Source organism: Lynx canadensis, chromosome B4 (assembly GCF_007474595.2).
Source record: "Lynx canadensis isolate LIC74 chromosome B4, mLynCan4.pri.v2, whole genome shotgun sequence".
Lineage (NCBI taxonomy): Eukaryota > Metazoa > Chordata > Mammalia > Carnivora > Felidae > Lynx > Lynx canadensis.
In genome coordinates this window covers 106941459-106957817 of record NC_044309.1, presented here as the reverse complement: position 1 = coordinate 106957817, position 16359 = coordinate 106941459, and the positions used below count along the sequence as shown (strand labels likewise).

The following is a 16359-nucleotide window of genomic DNA, read 5'->3' as shown; positions in this document are numbered from 1 at the left end:
AGGCTTCTCCGTGGGGATGTCAAGGAAGCTGTAAATGTCTGGTTAGGACAATTGCTTTTCTATGGTTAAACATTTGCTTAACTTTAAACGTGAAAACTTGTGAAGTGGAAAGTACAACCTTGGCATTGCTAATTATTCAGTCTTGGGAGACTTAACAGGGGCCGCTCTTTACTCCAAAAGCTTTACAGACTTATAATGGGATTTTGATTAATGAAAAAATAAAGACTTTTTTGCTGTTTCTTTTACCTAAAACAATATAAGTAAGGATTTATTAGGGTGTCAGTGGCCATTAATTTCTCTTAAATCTTGCTTGTTTTGTGAACTGTAAGAAATCAACTATAAGAAATCAAGTTAACTATGGACTATTTTAAAGAAGTGTAAGTAAGAGAGAGTCCTTATTTCTCATTATATCTCAAATAGGATCTTAAGTCACATTGCATTAAGACTAATAAACCATTCTAATATGATGGCTATACAAGGTATTAATAGTATTATTAATCATGCTGTAAAAACAGACTGCCAAAGTGTAGAAGAGGACATATTATCTTAACTGTAGAAAGGAATGTAGATGTTAATGTGTCTCACCTATATTTTTTTTTCTTTGTAGATCATGTATTTTAGTTCTCTTTTCCCATATGTGGTACTTATATGCTTCCTAATCAGAGCACTCCTTTTAAATGGTTCAATTGATGGCATCCGCCACATGTTTACCCCTAAGGTATGTACTGCATTTCTATTCAAGGCTTATGATCATAAAAGCATTATGTCCATTGTTAAAATGTTCCCACAGTTAGACTTAAGGGACAATTGTTCTAACATATGTACATTAGCCTTTTAAATTATAGCTGTTATGTTAACCAGCCTAGAAAAAAACAGGGCTTTTATATATCTATAATTATATCCATCTATTTCCAATTTTATATGTCCCATTTTAGTTCTAGAGTAAGACTCGCTATGTGAACTTCAAAAATTCCTCTTTTATAGTAAATTAACTTCCAGTTTTTTACACTGAGACATTTTAGGACTTTTCCATCTTTACTCTTCTTCCTTCTCTAAATCTGTGGTTTTTAACCTTTTGTAATTGACTGCTTTGAAAAAACCGATAATAAGATCTTCTTACCAGAAAAACATAAGGAACATAATGATTTGCTTAATATCTAGAAGATTGACAGATTACCTAAAATCCATGAATGGGGGCTGAGGACGTTTCTGTGCTGTAAATCCTGTCTCGAGAAAATCAGTGTTCTTGTTTTGAGGTTTTGTACTTCCTAGAATAATACTTATAGTGGCAAGTTTGGGAAGTTTTCTGAATATACATTTCAGAAGAATTCTCATTAGGCTCCATAAATGGCTCAGAACTTATGTTCTTTTATTCATGTTAGAGCTGAACCCAATGCTGGGCCGTTTGAATCTGTTTAATTAATCCTTGTGGATTAAATATATTGATTTGGCAGGAAACAAAAACAAGTTTTGAGATGTACATAATTTTAGTAATGAAGTTATACCTCACTATTAGTTTGCTAACACTTTTATTGGCAGACACTGAGTTACAAAAATACCGTTTCAAAATTAGTTCAGAAATTGGAAGTTATCTGAAGGGTGAATGTGCAGCCAGCATCATGCTGTGGGATTTGGGCAGAAATTAGCTTCCCTGGAATTCTTTGTCAGTCCTGGCAGCTGCCTTGATACTATGTAAAAGAGGCTGTGTTCTTTGGGTATCAGGTTCCCAAGCTGGAACCTGGAATTCATTCTCTAGTAGCAAAAATGCTGCCATTGATATCTGATTTTCTTGACTAATTCAAAAGTCCTGGTTAGCATTTAGAGTTTTTGGAACTCCTCAGTGAGTAACTACTGAAGATTTATAGATTTCAGCTGTATTATAATTTAAATCGACTTCAAATGGTCCATACTTAATATCTAAAAACATTTATAGTGTAATGTTAAAAAAAAGAAAGCTTTTTGAGTTTAAAACAACAAACTTTGGTGTAAACTTCTGGAATATCACTTTTTATAAGTTGGCTATTGCTTGTGACATAATTCTGAATATTTGATTTAAATAAATATCTTAGAGTGCAAATACTTTGATAGGACACTTTTACATGCCTCCATATTTAAAACTGTAGCATTATTAACATTTTAAACCAGGACTGGGGAATCACTATTACAATATAGTTAATTCTTTCTTCAGTTCATTTTCCATTGACTGTGGATAGATGTGGGTGTGATAGTTACTCTGATAATGATAAGTTGTCAATTACTATTTAGTTTACATTGTTTGTCCAAGGGAGAAAGTAAAGGACACAAGTAATCTGAATAATATCTTTACTAAATAGGTATTGCCTGCCATCTAGTGGGAAGAGTAGAGATAGATTGTTAAGTGTGTTTTAGATCAGTATTCATGATAGAATAGTAATGTAGCAACAATCAATAAGCAATATGAATATTTTAGTTAAGTCTTCATAAATTATACATATGATCATGATTATGTTTCATTAGAATATTATATTTACATTATATTTCAATAGTAATCACTAAAATTAATTGAACAATAAATCCTAATATTTGAGAAAATAGGCATTTTGGAATCTACTTGAGTTCGCATTTCAGCTCTGCTCCAGAACTGCTGTGTAACCTCAGGCAGATTCCTTAATCTTTCTATCATTCAGATAATAGTAGCAACAAATTTCATGAATTGTTCTGAAGATTAAATGAGATAATCCATATAAAGTGCTTATCAGTGTGCCTACCAGTACAGTCCATAGTTGTCCAAAATGATTGAGCACTTAGAGTGTGGTAGGTCAGGAATGTGACAGAGTGGTATATGCCTTGCTACCCCGTCTGCGGTTGAGGAAGCTGAAACTCAGAGAGAGCAGCCACTTACGGTAGATTGCACTGTTTTTAGATAATGAAATGGCAGAATCAGGATCTGAAACTGGAACTCATGTTCTTAGCCACGTTTGACATTGCTCCCAATGAGAACAATGGTAAAAAGAGATACAATACCAATTTAAACACTATTGTTACTGAAATCAAACTTAATTTTATTAACATCTCTGTCAGATATGGGTAATATTAATTGTTCCATTTGAAAGGTTTGATTGTTATATACAGTTATAATTGCCTAAGAAGTGAAGCTGAGTTACTTGAAGTATATATCCAGCACAGGTTTAGAACTTTAAAACTTTGGATATGAAAGTGTCTTAGAGATGATATAGTTACACTTCTTCCATTTTCAGGCAACTGTTGAAATGAATCAACAATACATATATGAACATGCAAAGTACAAATAGCTCTAACCAAGCTCATAATCTGCTTATTATCTGCTTTGACTATTAGACTTCCACCAGAAAACACAAAACGTAGGGTATTAGTTAAGTAATTAGATTTTATTGATAAGTTATTTTGCTTTGGAAAGAAAACAAAGGCATAAGTAAGAAATGATTGAAGATAGTTAATTTGAAATAGTCCTTTTGATTTATTTGTCTGAAATATATTTAAAAATTCCCTTATAGGTAGAAAATCTCCACGTAAGTAAAATTTCCATCTACACGTTTGTGTGTAGTCTTTCTTCATATTTCTTGTTTCTTTACTACGTGAAAAATTTATTATTTCTACTTACGAACAGATGATCACCCCAGTTTAAATAACCTTAAATATATCATAAGTATCATTATGATATATTTAAATAGTAGAACTGATTCCATGTAGAGCATTCTTAAATACTATTTTGCAGCTGACTTCTGTTATGTTTAATTTTAAACAGCTTGAAATGATGCTGGAGCCCAAGGTCTGGAGAGAAGCTGCCACCCAGGTGTTCTTTGCCTTAGGGCTGGGGTTTGGTGGCGTCATCGCCTTTTCAAGCTACAACAAAAGAGACAACAATTGCCACTTCGATGCTGTCCTGGTGTCCTTCATTAATTTTTTTACATCTGTCCTGGCAACATTGGTGGTGTTTGCAGTTCTGGGCTTCAAAGCAAATGTCATAAATGAGAAATGCATCGCAGAGTATGGATATTCATTTCCTTTAGCTTTTGATGGCATAAGCATATGAAAAGCATAACCTCCCAAGCCCATAAATGTTCATTAATACGTTTTTTCTGTTTTCCAGAAATTCGAAAATGATCGTAAAATTTTTGAGAATGGGCAACATTAGTCAGGATATTATTCCTCATCATATCAACCTGTCAGCTGTTACTGCAGAAGATTATCATTTAGTTTATGACATCATTCAAAAAGTGAAAGAAGAAGAGTTTCCTGCTCTTCATCTCAATTCCTGTCAAATTGAGGATGAGCTAAATAAAGTTAGTAGGTTATATTTAAGCAATACGATAGTCATCAATCATTTAATTAATGCATTATCCACAAAACGTCTTTTAGGAAAATGACCTTTAAAATGCCTGTGGAAGATTATGCTGTTTCAAAACTGACATTTTTAATTTCAGAGAAGATATTTTCTTCTTTTTTTGTTTAAGTTTTTTATTTTACTACCAGTTAACATGTGGAATTTAAGAAAGAAGACAAAGTGGGAAAAAACAAGAGAGAAATCAAAAGAACATACTTTCTTAAATCATGAAGGATTGCTTTACTTTAAAAAGCAATCCCATTGGTTAAGCCATAATAATTTAAAATAAAATATAAACTTTCATCATAGAAAATGAAATTAGTCTGATACTTTTCCTGGTATAATATTTTAATACAAAATTTGAATTGTGACTATCGTTTATATATTGCATAATTGCTTTGACACATGAATACTTGGCCATTTTAGTATTTATGTTTAACAAGTCCTGATTAAGTCCTTTTCTTCAGCCACTGTCGTTTATTTTAATAAACACGAAATAGGTGAACATTAATAAATATCATTGTATTGGTTGTTGCCTTTTCCCTGTATTGCTAAAAAGGAAAATATAACAGAGAGCTTGGCTACTAATCCTTTACCATAAGACAGTTAACCATACATGAGACTAAGCATAAAGAATCATGTGGAGGAAATTATGGATGGAGCCATCGTTTATATAAAAATCTTAAGTTCTGTAAAGAAAGATTTAATTACCAACTTACTTTTAAATGTTCTTTTTTTTTTTTTTAATTCTGGTATATTGTTTTTATGAGATAACACAATTGACTAAGTTTGGTTGGAGACAGTTTCTTAGGGGACAACAACACAATATCAGCCTATTTATTTCCAGTATTTCCAAACATTATTCAGTGTTTCCCTCCTCTTTGTAACTGATATATATATATATATATATATATATATATATATATGGCTATCTCTTAATATTATTTGGTACTAATGTCACTATTTTATATATATTTTACAGGCTGTTCAGGGGACTGGTTTAGCTTTTATTGCCTTTACGGAAGCAATGACACATTTCCCTGCATCTCCCTTCTGGTCAGTGATGTTCTTCCTCATGCTCGTCAATCTAGGGCTTGGCAGCATGTTTGGAACCATTGAAGGGATCATCACACCTGTTGTGGACACTTTCAAAGTGAGGAAAGAAATTCTTACTGGTGAGTTTTTATGCATTTGACTTTTCATTGAACTGATACAGGCCATTTTAGGAAAGTTTTTTATGCATTCCTATCTATTAATATGTATATTATTATTTGTTATTTATGTATTTATATACTATGCAAATTATAGATTTAACATAGGTTGAATTGATTGTTAATGATTACTTATTATATCACTCTTTATTAATAGTAATGTCACTACCATGAATTACTGGCATTAGAATAAAGTCATAGAATGTTTATGCATAACTTTGTAAATAAGACAAATATTCTTTTTTTAATGTTTATTATTTTTGAGAGAGAGAGAGAGAGAGAGAGAGTGCAAGCAGAGGAGGGGCAGAGAGAGGGGGAGACACAGAATCTGAACCAGGCTCCAGGCGCTGAGCTGTCAGCAAAAAGCTCCATGTGGGACTTGAACTCACGAACTGTGAGATCATGACCTGAACCGAAGTCGGACGCTTAACTGACTGAGCCACCCAGGTGCCCCAACAAGACAAATATTTTTAAAGGTTCAGATCTGATATTCCTGTTCCAAAAAATGCATAGTTGAAATTGATAAATCTAAATTCAGTTCTCATATAAAATAGCCCTTATGGCCTACTAGTAGTTAATACTTCTAAGTAAGAAAGATAATAAAACAGTTTATCAATATTTATAGTTATTCTTAAGTCCAGTCTGCAGGCAGTTATTAAAATACCAGTTATGTACTGCGTCATCCTTGCATTTGAAGAATGTAAAGGATATAAGAGAAATTAAAAAAGAGATACAGAGATATAGGAGAGCCTTGTCTCCAAAAATAATAGTACTGATAACTAAAACCAAGTTTGGGTAGATAAGACTTACACCAGGTAATATACTGATAGATAGCTTAACAGTGATTTAACATGCTGTAAGAATAAGGAAGCAACAAAAGTCATCTAAATATATGATGGGACTATCAGTAAGAGTGATGGAAGTTAAATTGGAAGTTAAATTGGAAATTCATACTTACTGGGATTGTTAGAGAACCCTCATCTGATTGAACCCAAGGATGTCTGTTTTCTCCCCTCCCAAACTGCCATTACCTGCTCAATTATTTGCACTCACCTCTGCTAAAAGGTGGTTGAGAAGTAGAACATAGTCATCTTTTATTTTTGACAGGTCCTTTGCTGAGTGTGTGAGAGAATAGTCTAATGAAAATATGGGAATATTATATAGATTCCAGAAATCTAAGTTTTTTAAAAAAAATTTTATAAAGTTTTTTTTTATTGTTTACTTAAGACAGAGAGAGAGAGAGAGAGAGAGAGAGAGAGCAAACTGGGGAGAGACAGAGAAAGGGAGAGAGAATCCCAAGCAGGCTCCACACTGCCAGCATGGAGTCAAGTTCGGGGCTCAAACTTGCAAACCGTGAGATCATGACCTGAGCCGAAATCCAGAGTCAGATGCTTAACCGACTGAGCCACCCAGGCACCCCTCTCTAAGTTTTTATATTAACTGTAGGTGCTCAGAAGTTTTTGCCTCTTTCTTAGATACTACTCCAGAAACTCCTTTTCGAAGGTTCTTCTCTGTTACTTGGATAATGAGATTGCCCAACCCTGTCATAATTGTATTCTCAACTTATCTATTCATGCAATATCAAGATAGAGATTTGGGTTGGAGCTCAGGCAAGATCTGATCGGATTTCTTCAGTTATGCTTTAAAAATAACTGTATTTCAGTCAAATATAAAAATATATGTTATCACAATCTTATTATGAGCTATATTAGTCTCATTATTAATTTAAGATTTCCACAGAGCTTCCAAAACTATAAAACATTATTAAAAGCAGAAAAGACCTATGAACATTTGCTGCCTGAAAAGGTCACTATGTTATTTTTTTATATATAATTTTTTTTTAACATTTATTTTTGAGAGACAGAGAGAGACAGAGCATGAGTGGGGGAGGAGCAGAGAGAGAAGGAGACACTGTATCTGAAGCAGGCTCCAAGCTCTGAGCTGTCAGCACAGAGCCTGACACCGGCCTCAAACTCATGAACCCTGAGATCATGACCTGAACTGAAGCAGGGCGCTTAACCGACTGAGCTACCCAGGCGCCCTGAAAAGGTCACTTTGTTATTAATAAAGAGAAGTATATTACAGAGATTTATGATTTTAAAATCTTCTCAGTTTTTCTGTCTTTTTTATTTGTGCTTGTAAGTAAGTTTCTGCAGAGTCAGGGCAATGAATTGAGTCTTACCATGGATTCCTATTAAATCTGGGCGTAGCTCCAGCTAACTAACTCCCAATGTATTATATTCCATAGTATCAAGAAAGGTGTTGCCTGTTTATATGATTGACAAGTTATAAAAGTGAAAACAAAACTGTTTGAACATGGTAATTCATAATTAAATTTAAAAGATGCCCGTGAATAAAAACTTAAATTTTTTCATCTATTTCTTTTGTACAGTTATCTGTTGTCTTCTGGCATTTTGTATTGGCCTGATATTTGTGCAACGTTCTGGAAATTACTTCGTTACAATGTTTGATGATTATTCTGCTACACTGCCTCTGCTAATTGTAGTCATTTTGGAGAATATTGCTGTATCCTTTGTTTATGGCATAGATAAGTAAGTATCTGTGCATTCATTTTTCATCTCTATTTTGGAAAGACCAATTGTCAATACCCATTTCATTTAGAAGAGGAGGGGAATGATTAGAGGGGAAAATGCTTTGCAACAACATCAGATCTTTTGCAGGCTCTTTTTTCATTCAATCCCTTGAATACAGTATATTCCCCTATTAGGTGATTAGATAGAATTGTGTAGATAGTAATATAATCTAGGATTCTGGAGCTTTGATTTAATTCTAGTTATCAAATAGTAACCTCCAAGATTAATGAGTAATGGCTATGGTCCAAGAACCAACAACTTTAAGTTGTTTGAAGTTATTATTGTTGTCCACATTTCACATTTCTCAGGCTTATGAGACGCCAAGTGACTAACTCATCACACACCTGGACAGAAGCACATCTGGGATTCATAGCTATTTCTGCTTAACTTTAAATCCTATCTTCCTAATTACTTCCTAATTACCTCTAAATTATATACCTGCTTAATGCCAAAAGTATATATACTTGGCGTGAAATGAGGCATTAGAGTAATTGCAGAAGAAAAGGGTTACTAGAGGCTTTGTACAATATTTTTTAAAGTTGTTGCTTCTAGTTAACATATATGGACTAAGGCACTAAGATCATTAGGTTATTGGAAGTATATGTAAAGTAAGAATGAGTGTGTTGCATGAAGACCAGAGTCCTCTCAAACAACGTTGAGAATATTATCAGTATTGAAGGAGTTTTGTGACAAAGGTTGGAAAATATTTTTATTATTGTCAAAAGCTCCAGGCAAGCATGGGGAGGGACTTTTAGTAGTCATGTACTATATAGCGATAGTAGTAATAGCTGTCTAACATGCATTAAAATCTGAATCCTCATAAAAATACCCTGTAGTAACTAATATCCATATTACAAATGGAAAATTGGCCTTATTTATACAGGAGAACACATTATGTTGGTTATAGAGCCAGGACTTTAATTTAGACCTTAATTTCAAAACTAGGTATCTCTACCAAGCTACCCTCAACTCCTAACTTGCATTGTGTTGGCATTTGATATTATTATTGGACTGATCTGTGGATCAATTAAGATCATAATGTAGATTTCCATTTACACAGTATGTCATTTACAATAGGCATAGTACAAAATATCTCGTTTTAGTAGTGTCCCTAAATAATAATGGTTAACAACAGAAGGAGAAATGATACTCCTACTAATAGTAGTTATTAAACTTGTATCTACGAAATTCCTACTGTATGTGAGGCAGTGTGCTCTGCACGCATTGCCTATGAGACTAACAATAACTTCACGATAGAAATTCTGTTTTTTTAAAATGCCGAAAAAAAATGCTCTGCCATCTTTTAGTGTATATCTTCGTGTATGAAAACGCAGGAAAATTCACTTCACTTGATTGTGGTGTAAAATCTTAGGAAAAAATACTTTTTTTTTTTTTAAAGAGGAAAGGAGGAGAATAAATCCCTGCAGACAACAAAAACACACAAGCAAAATAGATGGAAAACTAACCATATTTCAAAATGAGTTGAAATAAATTGTTTTAAGTGATAGAAGCTACAAAATATTTTAAAAATAAAGAATATGACAATTAGAGAAAAGAGAGATTTGAAAACAAGGTGATAGAATTCAGGAAATAATTGTGAATAATAACAATAAAAAAACACTTCCAAAGTGATGATCAAATTAAAATGAACACAAAAACAATAAGCACGGTGACTAGTTCCACAAGAATTAGAAGCCAGAAAGGAGTAAATGTTTATTTTTTTAAGCAAAAAGAAATAACAAAGGATTAAAGTGAAGGAATAGAGACAGGAGTTATACAAAGATGACAACATGTGTACAATGAAGTCCTCTAAATGCAGTGGCTGGAACGTATCAAACTCTGTAATTCAAGAAACTTGCCTGAAATAAGCGACAACTTGAATGTTGAAAAGGCACATGATATACCTGGAAAAATGCCCATAATAGCCAACACTAGGACGTAGTCTAGGCTATTACTTCAAGACAAAAGAAAAAAAAAAAAACAAAACAAAAAAACCCCACAAAGATAGAAAGAAGGGAAAAAATAAAGGGCTATCCAGGCAAAAACAATAAAGAAACAAAACGATCATACTTAACCTGGCTGGGGAGATACCATGATCATGAAGGTCGTTTTTCCAGGGAGAGGCTTAGTGCACTCCGGATGCGCTGACTGCTGTGATTTCCCCAAACGTGGGGAACTCAACTGCACAATTTGTAGTAATACGGGACTGTGTTCACACTTTCTCCTTTAAAACAAACAAATAAATAAAATAATCAAAATTATGTATAAGAGAAAAATCAACAAACTTTTTTGTAACAATATTATATAGTTAAGAAATATTTACAGTTCTCAAGGAAAGAAAACATAAGCCAAAGATTTTAAATCCTGCAAAACTCACATTCAAGTGTAGTGACCACAGACAGTTGTGAACTTACAAGAAATTGGGGAATATAGCTACTATGATCTCTCTTTGAAGAATATAATAGAGAACTATCTTTACAAAATCAAAAAGTCTGCAGAAACATTGCTACAAGGACTGGTGGGTGGGCAGTAAATATCTCTAGATAAATACTAGGGGATATGGACTAGTATGTAATGATTATATGCTTTGACAATGGTAACATCATTTACCTAAAAGGGTGAACTTTATTTCATGTAAGTGATACCACAACAACCTTACTTAAAACAACATAAGCCTGATCATTACTAGGTCTAAGTGCTAATTTACAGGAAACAGGAGGATCAAGTGTAGTTGTGAAGCAACACTTGGGGATGTGATCAGAAAAATCCAGACTGTAGGAGTACTATGAGATAAAGTGCCTAGTTGATTTAACAAATAGATTGGAAGAAACAAAAAAGAGAAGTAGGAGGAACCTAGAGATGAAAAATGGACTTGAGAAATACATCAGTCAGTCACAGTGTGTGGACCTTCTTTCAATTCAAACAAACAGACTATGAAAAGAAGTGAAAGTTTAGATTATATAAAGACTGACTGAATATTGAATGATATTAATTTATTATTGCTAAGTAAAAAAAGAGACTAGGAATTTTTAATGTATTGCAAATATTGTGTTTATAGAGTAGAAAGTCACCAGTAGGAGACTTTTCAGTAATTGGTTTAAGAAGGCTTTTGCTGGGGCGCCTGGGTGGCTCAGTCGGTTAAGCGTCCGACTTCAGCTCAGGTCACGATCTCGCGGTCCGTGAGTTCGAGCCCCGCGTCAGGCTCTGGGCTGATGGCTCAGAGCCTGGAGCCTGCTTCCGATTCTGTGTCTCCCTCTGTCTCTGCCCCTCCCCCATTCATGCTCTGTCTCTCTCTGTCTCAAAAATAAAAATAAAAGGTTAAAAAAAAATTTAAAAAAAAAAAAAAAAGAAGGCTTTTGCTAAATGAAAATCACAGTACTTAACTGGTTCCATTTTACTTTATAAATGTTCTTAATTTGTAAGTAATCTTCCAATATGATTTTTTGATTCAGTATAAAATGTCATAGGGTATCATCGATGAAACCTCTGTCAAACTATTGATAATGCACATTTTTAAGGCATGGAAATAATTACCTGAGGCATAATTAAATACTTTCTTTTTATTTAGGTTTATGGAAGACCTGAAAGATATGCTGGGCTTTGCTCCCAACAGATATTACTACTATATGTGGAAATATATTTCTCCTCTAATGCTATTATCACTGCTAATAGCTAGTGTTGTGAATATGGGATTAAGTCCTCCTGGCTATAATGCATGGATTGAAGATAAGGTAAAATACAAAATAAGGAAGCTATGAAAAATATACATAAAATATTATTTTAGGGGTTTTTGTCTTTTGCTTTCTTCACAGTATATTTTGCTGTTTAATAAATGGTGTTGTTTTTATGCAGGGATCTTGAGATTTATATTTTGTTTGACCCCAAACATGTATGATTTTGCTGTACATTGTAGTTTGTTTGTTTGTTTGTTTTTTTAATACATGAGAAACACTGATTTGGTCCTCATTAAAGTAACTGTGTTTATGACACCACAGATGAACCAATAATTATGGGGCCTTTGACTCTAGAAAACATACTGCCTAAACCACCAGGAATATTTTTTCCTATATAAATTTATTAAATCATATCCCAGATACTATATAATAAGAGAATATGCAGTGGCCGTGTACACATAATTTAAGTAAATACTGAAGGAAAGTTTTGTTATAATTGCTTTATATTAGCAAAGACTATTTCAATTTCTGTTTTCAAGGTGCAAATTAGCGACATAATAATAAAGGTACATATTAGCTGTTATAAAACCAAAATCCTTATTTTTCAGAGATATTTCTGACCTTTAACTCTTCTATTGTCTGTAATTATATAACAACAATTAAATTCATGACTGGGGCATAAACAAGTCTGTTAACTCTTACAAAAATCTTGGGGCCAAAATTTAGATTTTTAGGGGTGCCTGGGTGGCTTGGTCGGTTAAGTGTCTGACTCTTGATTTTGGCTTATGTCTCACGGTTGTGAGATCCAGCCCCGTGTTGGGTTCCACGGTGAGCGTGGAGCCTGATTGGGCTTCTCTCTCTCCTTCTCTCTCTGCCCCTCCTCTGCTCGTGCTTTCCCTCTCTCAAAATAAAGAAATAAACTTTTAAAAAGAAAAAAAAACCCACAAAATTTAGATTTTTAGTTTTTAGAAAGACAGGTGGCACATGTAACATGTAACTATCCCCAAACTTAATGACCAAGAGCAATGCTGATTTATTATTTCTCAGGGTTCTGCAGTTGAGCCGGGTAATTCTTCTTTAGGTTTTTCCTGAGCTAGCTCATACAGTTGATTAAACTTGGAGGGTTGGTCTCTGTCCATGTAAACTTTCATTCTTGCCTTCTTCCTAGCATTATTGACTGAGGACAGCATTCTAAGAAACAGAGGCAGAAACTGCAAGGCTTGTAATGCCTAGCCTTGAAAGTTGATTGATGTCACTTTTGTTGGTCAAAGCACATCCGAAGACTCTTTGCTTACAAACCCAAGATAAATACAGGTTTTTTTTTTTTTTTTTTTTCCACATACTTTTAGAGCAAGATAACCAACAATGGGTTTTTTGACTTTCACAGGCATCTGAAGAATTTCTGAGCTATCCAACCTGGGGAATGGTTGTCTGTATCTTGCTGATGGTCCTGGCAATACTCCCTGTCCCAGCTGTCTTCGTCATTCGTCGCTGCAACCTGATAGACAATAGCTCTGGCAATTTAGCATCTGTGACCTATAAGAGAGGAAGGGTCCTGAAAGAGCCTGTAAACTTAGAGGGAGATGATGCAAGCCTCATTCATGGAAAGATACCCAGCGAGATGTCATCTCCAAATTTTGGTAAAAATATTTATCGAAAACAGAGTGGATCACCAACTCTGGATACTGCTCCCAATGGACGATATGGAATAGGGTACTTAATGGCAGATATGCCGGATATGCCAGAATCCGATTTGTAGCCAGGGGAAAATGTCAGCGGGTTCTATTTGGTTCATTTGTATGAATGAACATGGGCTCTACTAAGAGAAGCATTGGGCTTCACTTATCAGAGGGCGATCTCAGGTGTTCCTTGGCTGTGATCTTTAATCCTAAGTACATGTAAATTCAACTAGAGCATTCCTTCAGATTCTTTGGTTTACATTTGCGCAGAAAGAGTTACAGATAAAGCTTATAGTGACTGAGGTCCATGTGTGTCAGAATTTTTAAAAATACTTTTGGTGTTTTTTCAAGCATTTCTATCTCAAAAAAAAAAAAAAACAGGTGTTACCTCAGTTTGTAATGATTTCTGGTTTAATAGTATTGGCAATTCAAAAATGGTATAATTTAAAATGTATAAGTTTGCCTTCAGGGTAAATCCCAGTATTACAAAAACATTTCTGTAAGTTGGTGCCTCTAAGCACATTTCCATGAACATATTGTGTAGATAGGCTGTACTTATTTTGGTAGCATTGATACCTTCTTAGACAATTAACTGAAGAAGACTGCAAATATTTTCTTATGTAATAGCTGTATAGAGCAATAGTATCAAAGAATAAGAAGGCACTAATGCTGGATGACAGTTTAGATTCAGAGGTGACTGGGGATCATGTGCTCGATGGCTGTATATTTTGTGTAAAATATATGTGTGAAAGTGATCTAAGAATGAGTCACTCAGCGCTCTCAAGAATTATGCAGATTCTGCATTTTCCTATGCCGTGTGCCTAAAAACCTACTTGATATTTATTGTGGTTTCAAGATTACTCATAGTATATTTATATATACTTGCAATGTATATATGTATATTAGTACTCTAAGTACTGATTTGAAAACTTGAAGCAAGATGGCATTTTATTTCATATCTTTCTGTTTTGCTTCTGTTTTATGCAAATATAAATCCTTTTTTAAGTGATTGTTAAGATTGTATGGCATTACATTTTAAGCTACAAATAAATGAAATTAAAAATGATGTTTGTTTTCCACATTGATTTTTCTTGTATCACCTATACTGGACTATCTTGCATTTCAGTCAGGATTTAGGCATTTCATAATAAGTAATCATCACATTCCAAGAGGGATTAATAAATTGATTAATACAGCTACCACCACTTTAGAGACTAGGGAGAAATAGAATGCTATGGTTAAATGGTGTTCTGATGCAGTCTCACAATTCTTGAAAAAGTAGTCTCCTAGGAAACCATGTGTACACTTGACCGCTTGCAGGGTCAGTATTGTCTCTGAAGTGTAAGAAATTGTGACTTTAAAAAAAAAATTTTTTTTAACGTTTATTCATCTTTGAGAGACAGAGACAGAGCATGAGTGGGGAAGGGGCAGAGAGAGGGAGACACAGAATCTGAAACAGGCTCCAGGCTCTGAGCTGTCAGCACGGAGCCCGACGCGGGGCTCGAACTCACGGACCGTGAGATCATGACCTGATCCGAAGTCAGACACTCAACAGACTGAGCCACCCAGGCGCCCCTAATTGTGACTTTTTTTAATGAGACTGTTGCATATATGAATTTCGATGAAGCAGACCTCCACTGAGTACCATCTCACTAAAAGGCTTTTATTTATAGCTGTCCTACCACTAGATTAGTCGCATTTATAAAATAACGATGAATACAACAGCAAAATAGGAGAGGTAGGGCACATACCATATCTATTATTTATGGCCAAATATTTTTGGTCTGCTATAGACTATGTTATCAGACTACGTCGTAGCATTTAAAATATAATTCCTCCGGTGACCAAAACTTTTGGTTTTGTTTTTACATTTTCGTAAATATTATATTTTGTATCACTTTAAAATTTAGGAATATTGTATAGATAGGCAATGTATGCACATTATAAAGAACTCAAAATTGATACCAGTTCAGTGTAAATTTCCCTTCCAACAGTTCTCCTAGTCACCCGATTCCATTCTTCAAGGCACCACCATTGCCAGTTTCTTATGTATCCTTTTGGAGATGCTCTATGTAGAGCATAAATAACAGCATTCTGTGTCCTGTTTTCTGGATCTTATTTCAGTGAATAATTTATTCTGGACAGTGTTTCATGTGAAAGCACATAGATCTGCCTGATTATTTCAGAAGCTGAAGTAATAAATTTTGTTTATTTTTATGTTGAAGCAATAGTTTTTATAAGCTTCCCCAATATTAAAGAATTTGTACCAAATACTTACTTTACCTGCTGGCCTTTACTTTGTCGTGACTATAGGTTGTCAAATCGCACCATCCCCCTTTGCTCCTCCCCCTCTTGCCATAGGCCATTTATCTACAGTTTGGATTCCTGCCTTCCGCTGGCGAATAGATCTCTTCTATTCACCCAGTAATGTGAAGAATGCAGGAATCCTGTAGAACGGAAGAGAATCTGAACTGTTTCTAATGCCCCCACTTAGCAAATGAGGCGACTAGACAGTGAAGAGAGCAAGGTCATCTCTCATTTCTGCTGCTTTTATTCCGTCAGTTCTTCAGCTGTTCGTTCATTTACTCATTTGCCCACTTTTTCTTGAGCATCTCTTCAAGCATCTAATTTGTTCTTAGTACTAAGCCAAGGCACTACTGTAATTAACGTGAACTGTTTATCTTGATCCTATTTTCTCCCGTTTGTCTGGGAGACCCCTTTCCCGCGCTTTCCCGGACAGCACAATATTTAATCAATAAGCGGTAGTGTGTATGAGTTATCCTTCTCTGTGCTCTAAAATTTGAGGTTTACTTGTTTTCGTATCACTTTCACTATGTCTGTAAGCTCTGGCCTGAATTG

At 34.4% G+C, this 16359-nt stretch overlaps 1 protein-coding gene and 1 non-coding gene across 3 annotated transcripts in view; both read left to right on the top strand.

Moving 5' to 3' along the window:
* SLC6A15 (solute carrier family 6 member 15) overlaps positions 1–14448 on the top strand; it is a 37990-nt gene extending 23542 nt beyond the window's left edge. For both annotated transcript variants that reach the window (XM_030323325.2, XM_030323326.1), the window contains exons 6-12: positions 608–718; positions 3764–4005; positions 4109–4301; positions 5325–5517; positions 7946–8105; positions 11716–11878; positions 13209–14448. In XM_030323325.2, coding sequence (XP_030179185.1) covers positions 608–718; positions 3764–4005; positions 4109–4301; positions 5325–5517; positions 7946–8105; positions 11716–11878; positions 13209–13580 — 1434 coding nt within the window. In that variant the 3' untranslated portion in view covers positions 13581–14448. The remainder of the gene's footprint in view (positions 1–607; positions 719–3763; positions 4006–4108; positions 4302–5324; positions 5518–7945; positions 8106–11715; positions 11879–13208) is intronic.
* LOC115519620 lies at positions 10214–10374 on the top strand. The gene has a single exon (XR_003970615.1). It is a non-coding gene; the product is annotated as a U1 spliceosomal RNA (small nuclear RNA).
* Positions 14449–16359: the final 1911 nt, after the last annotated feature.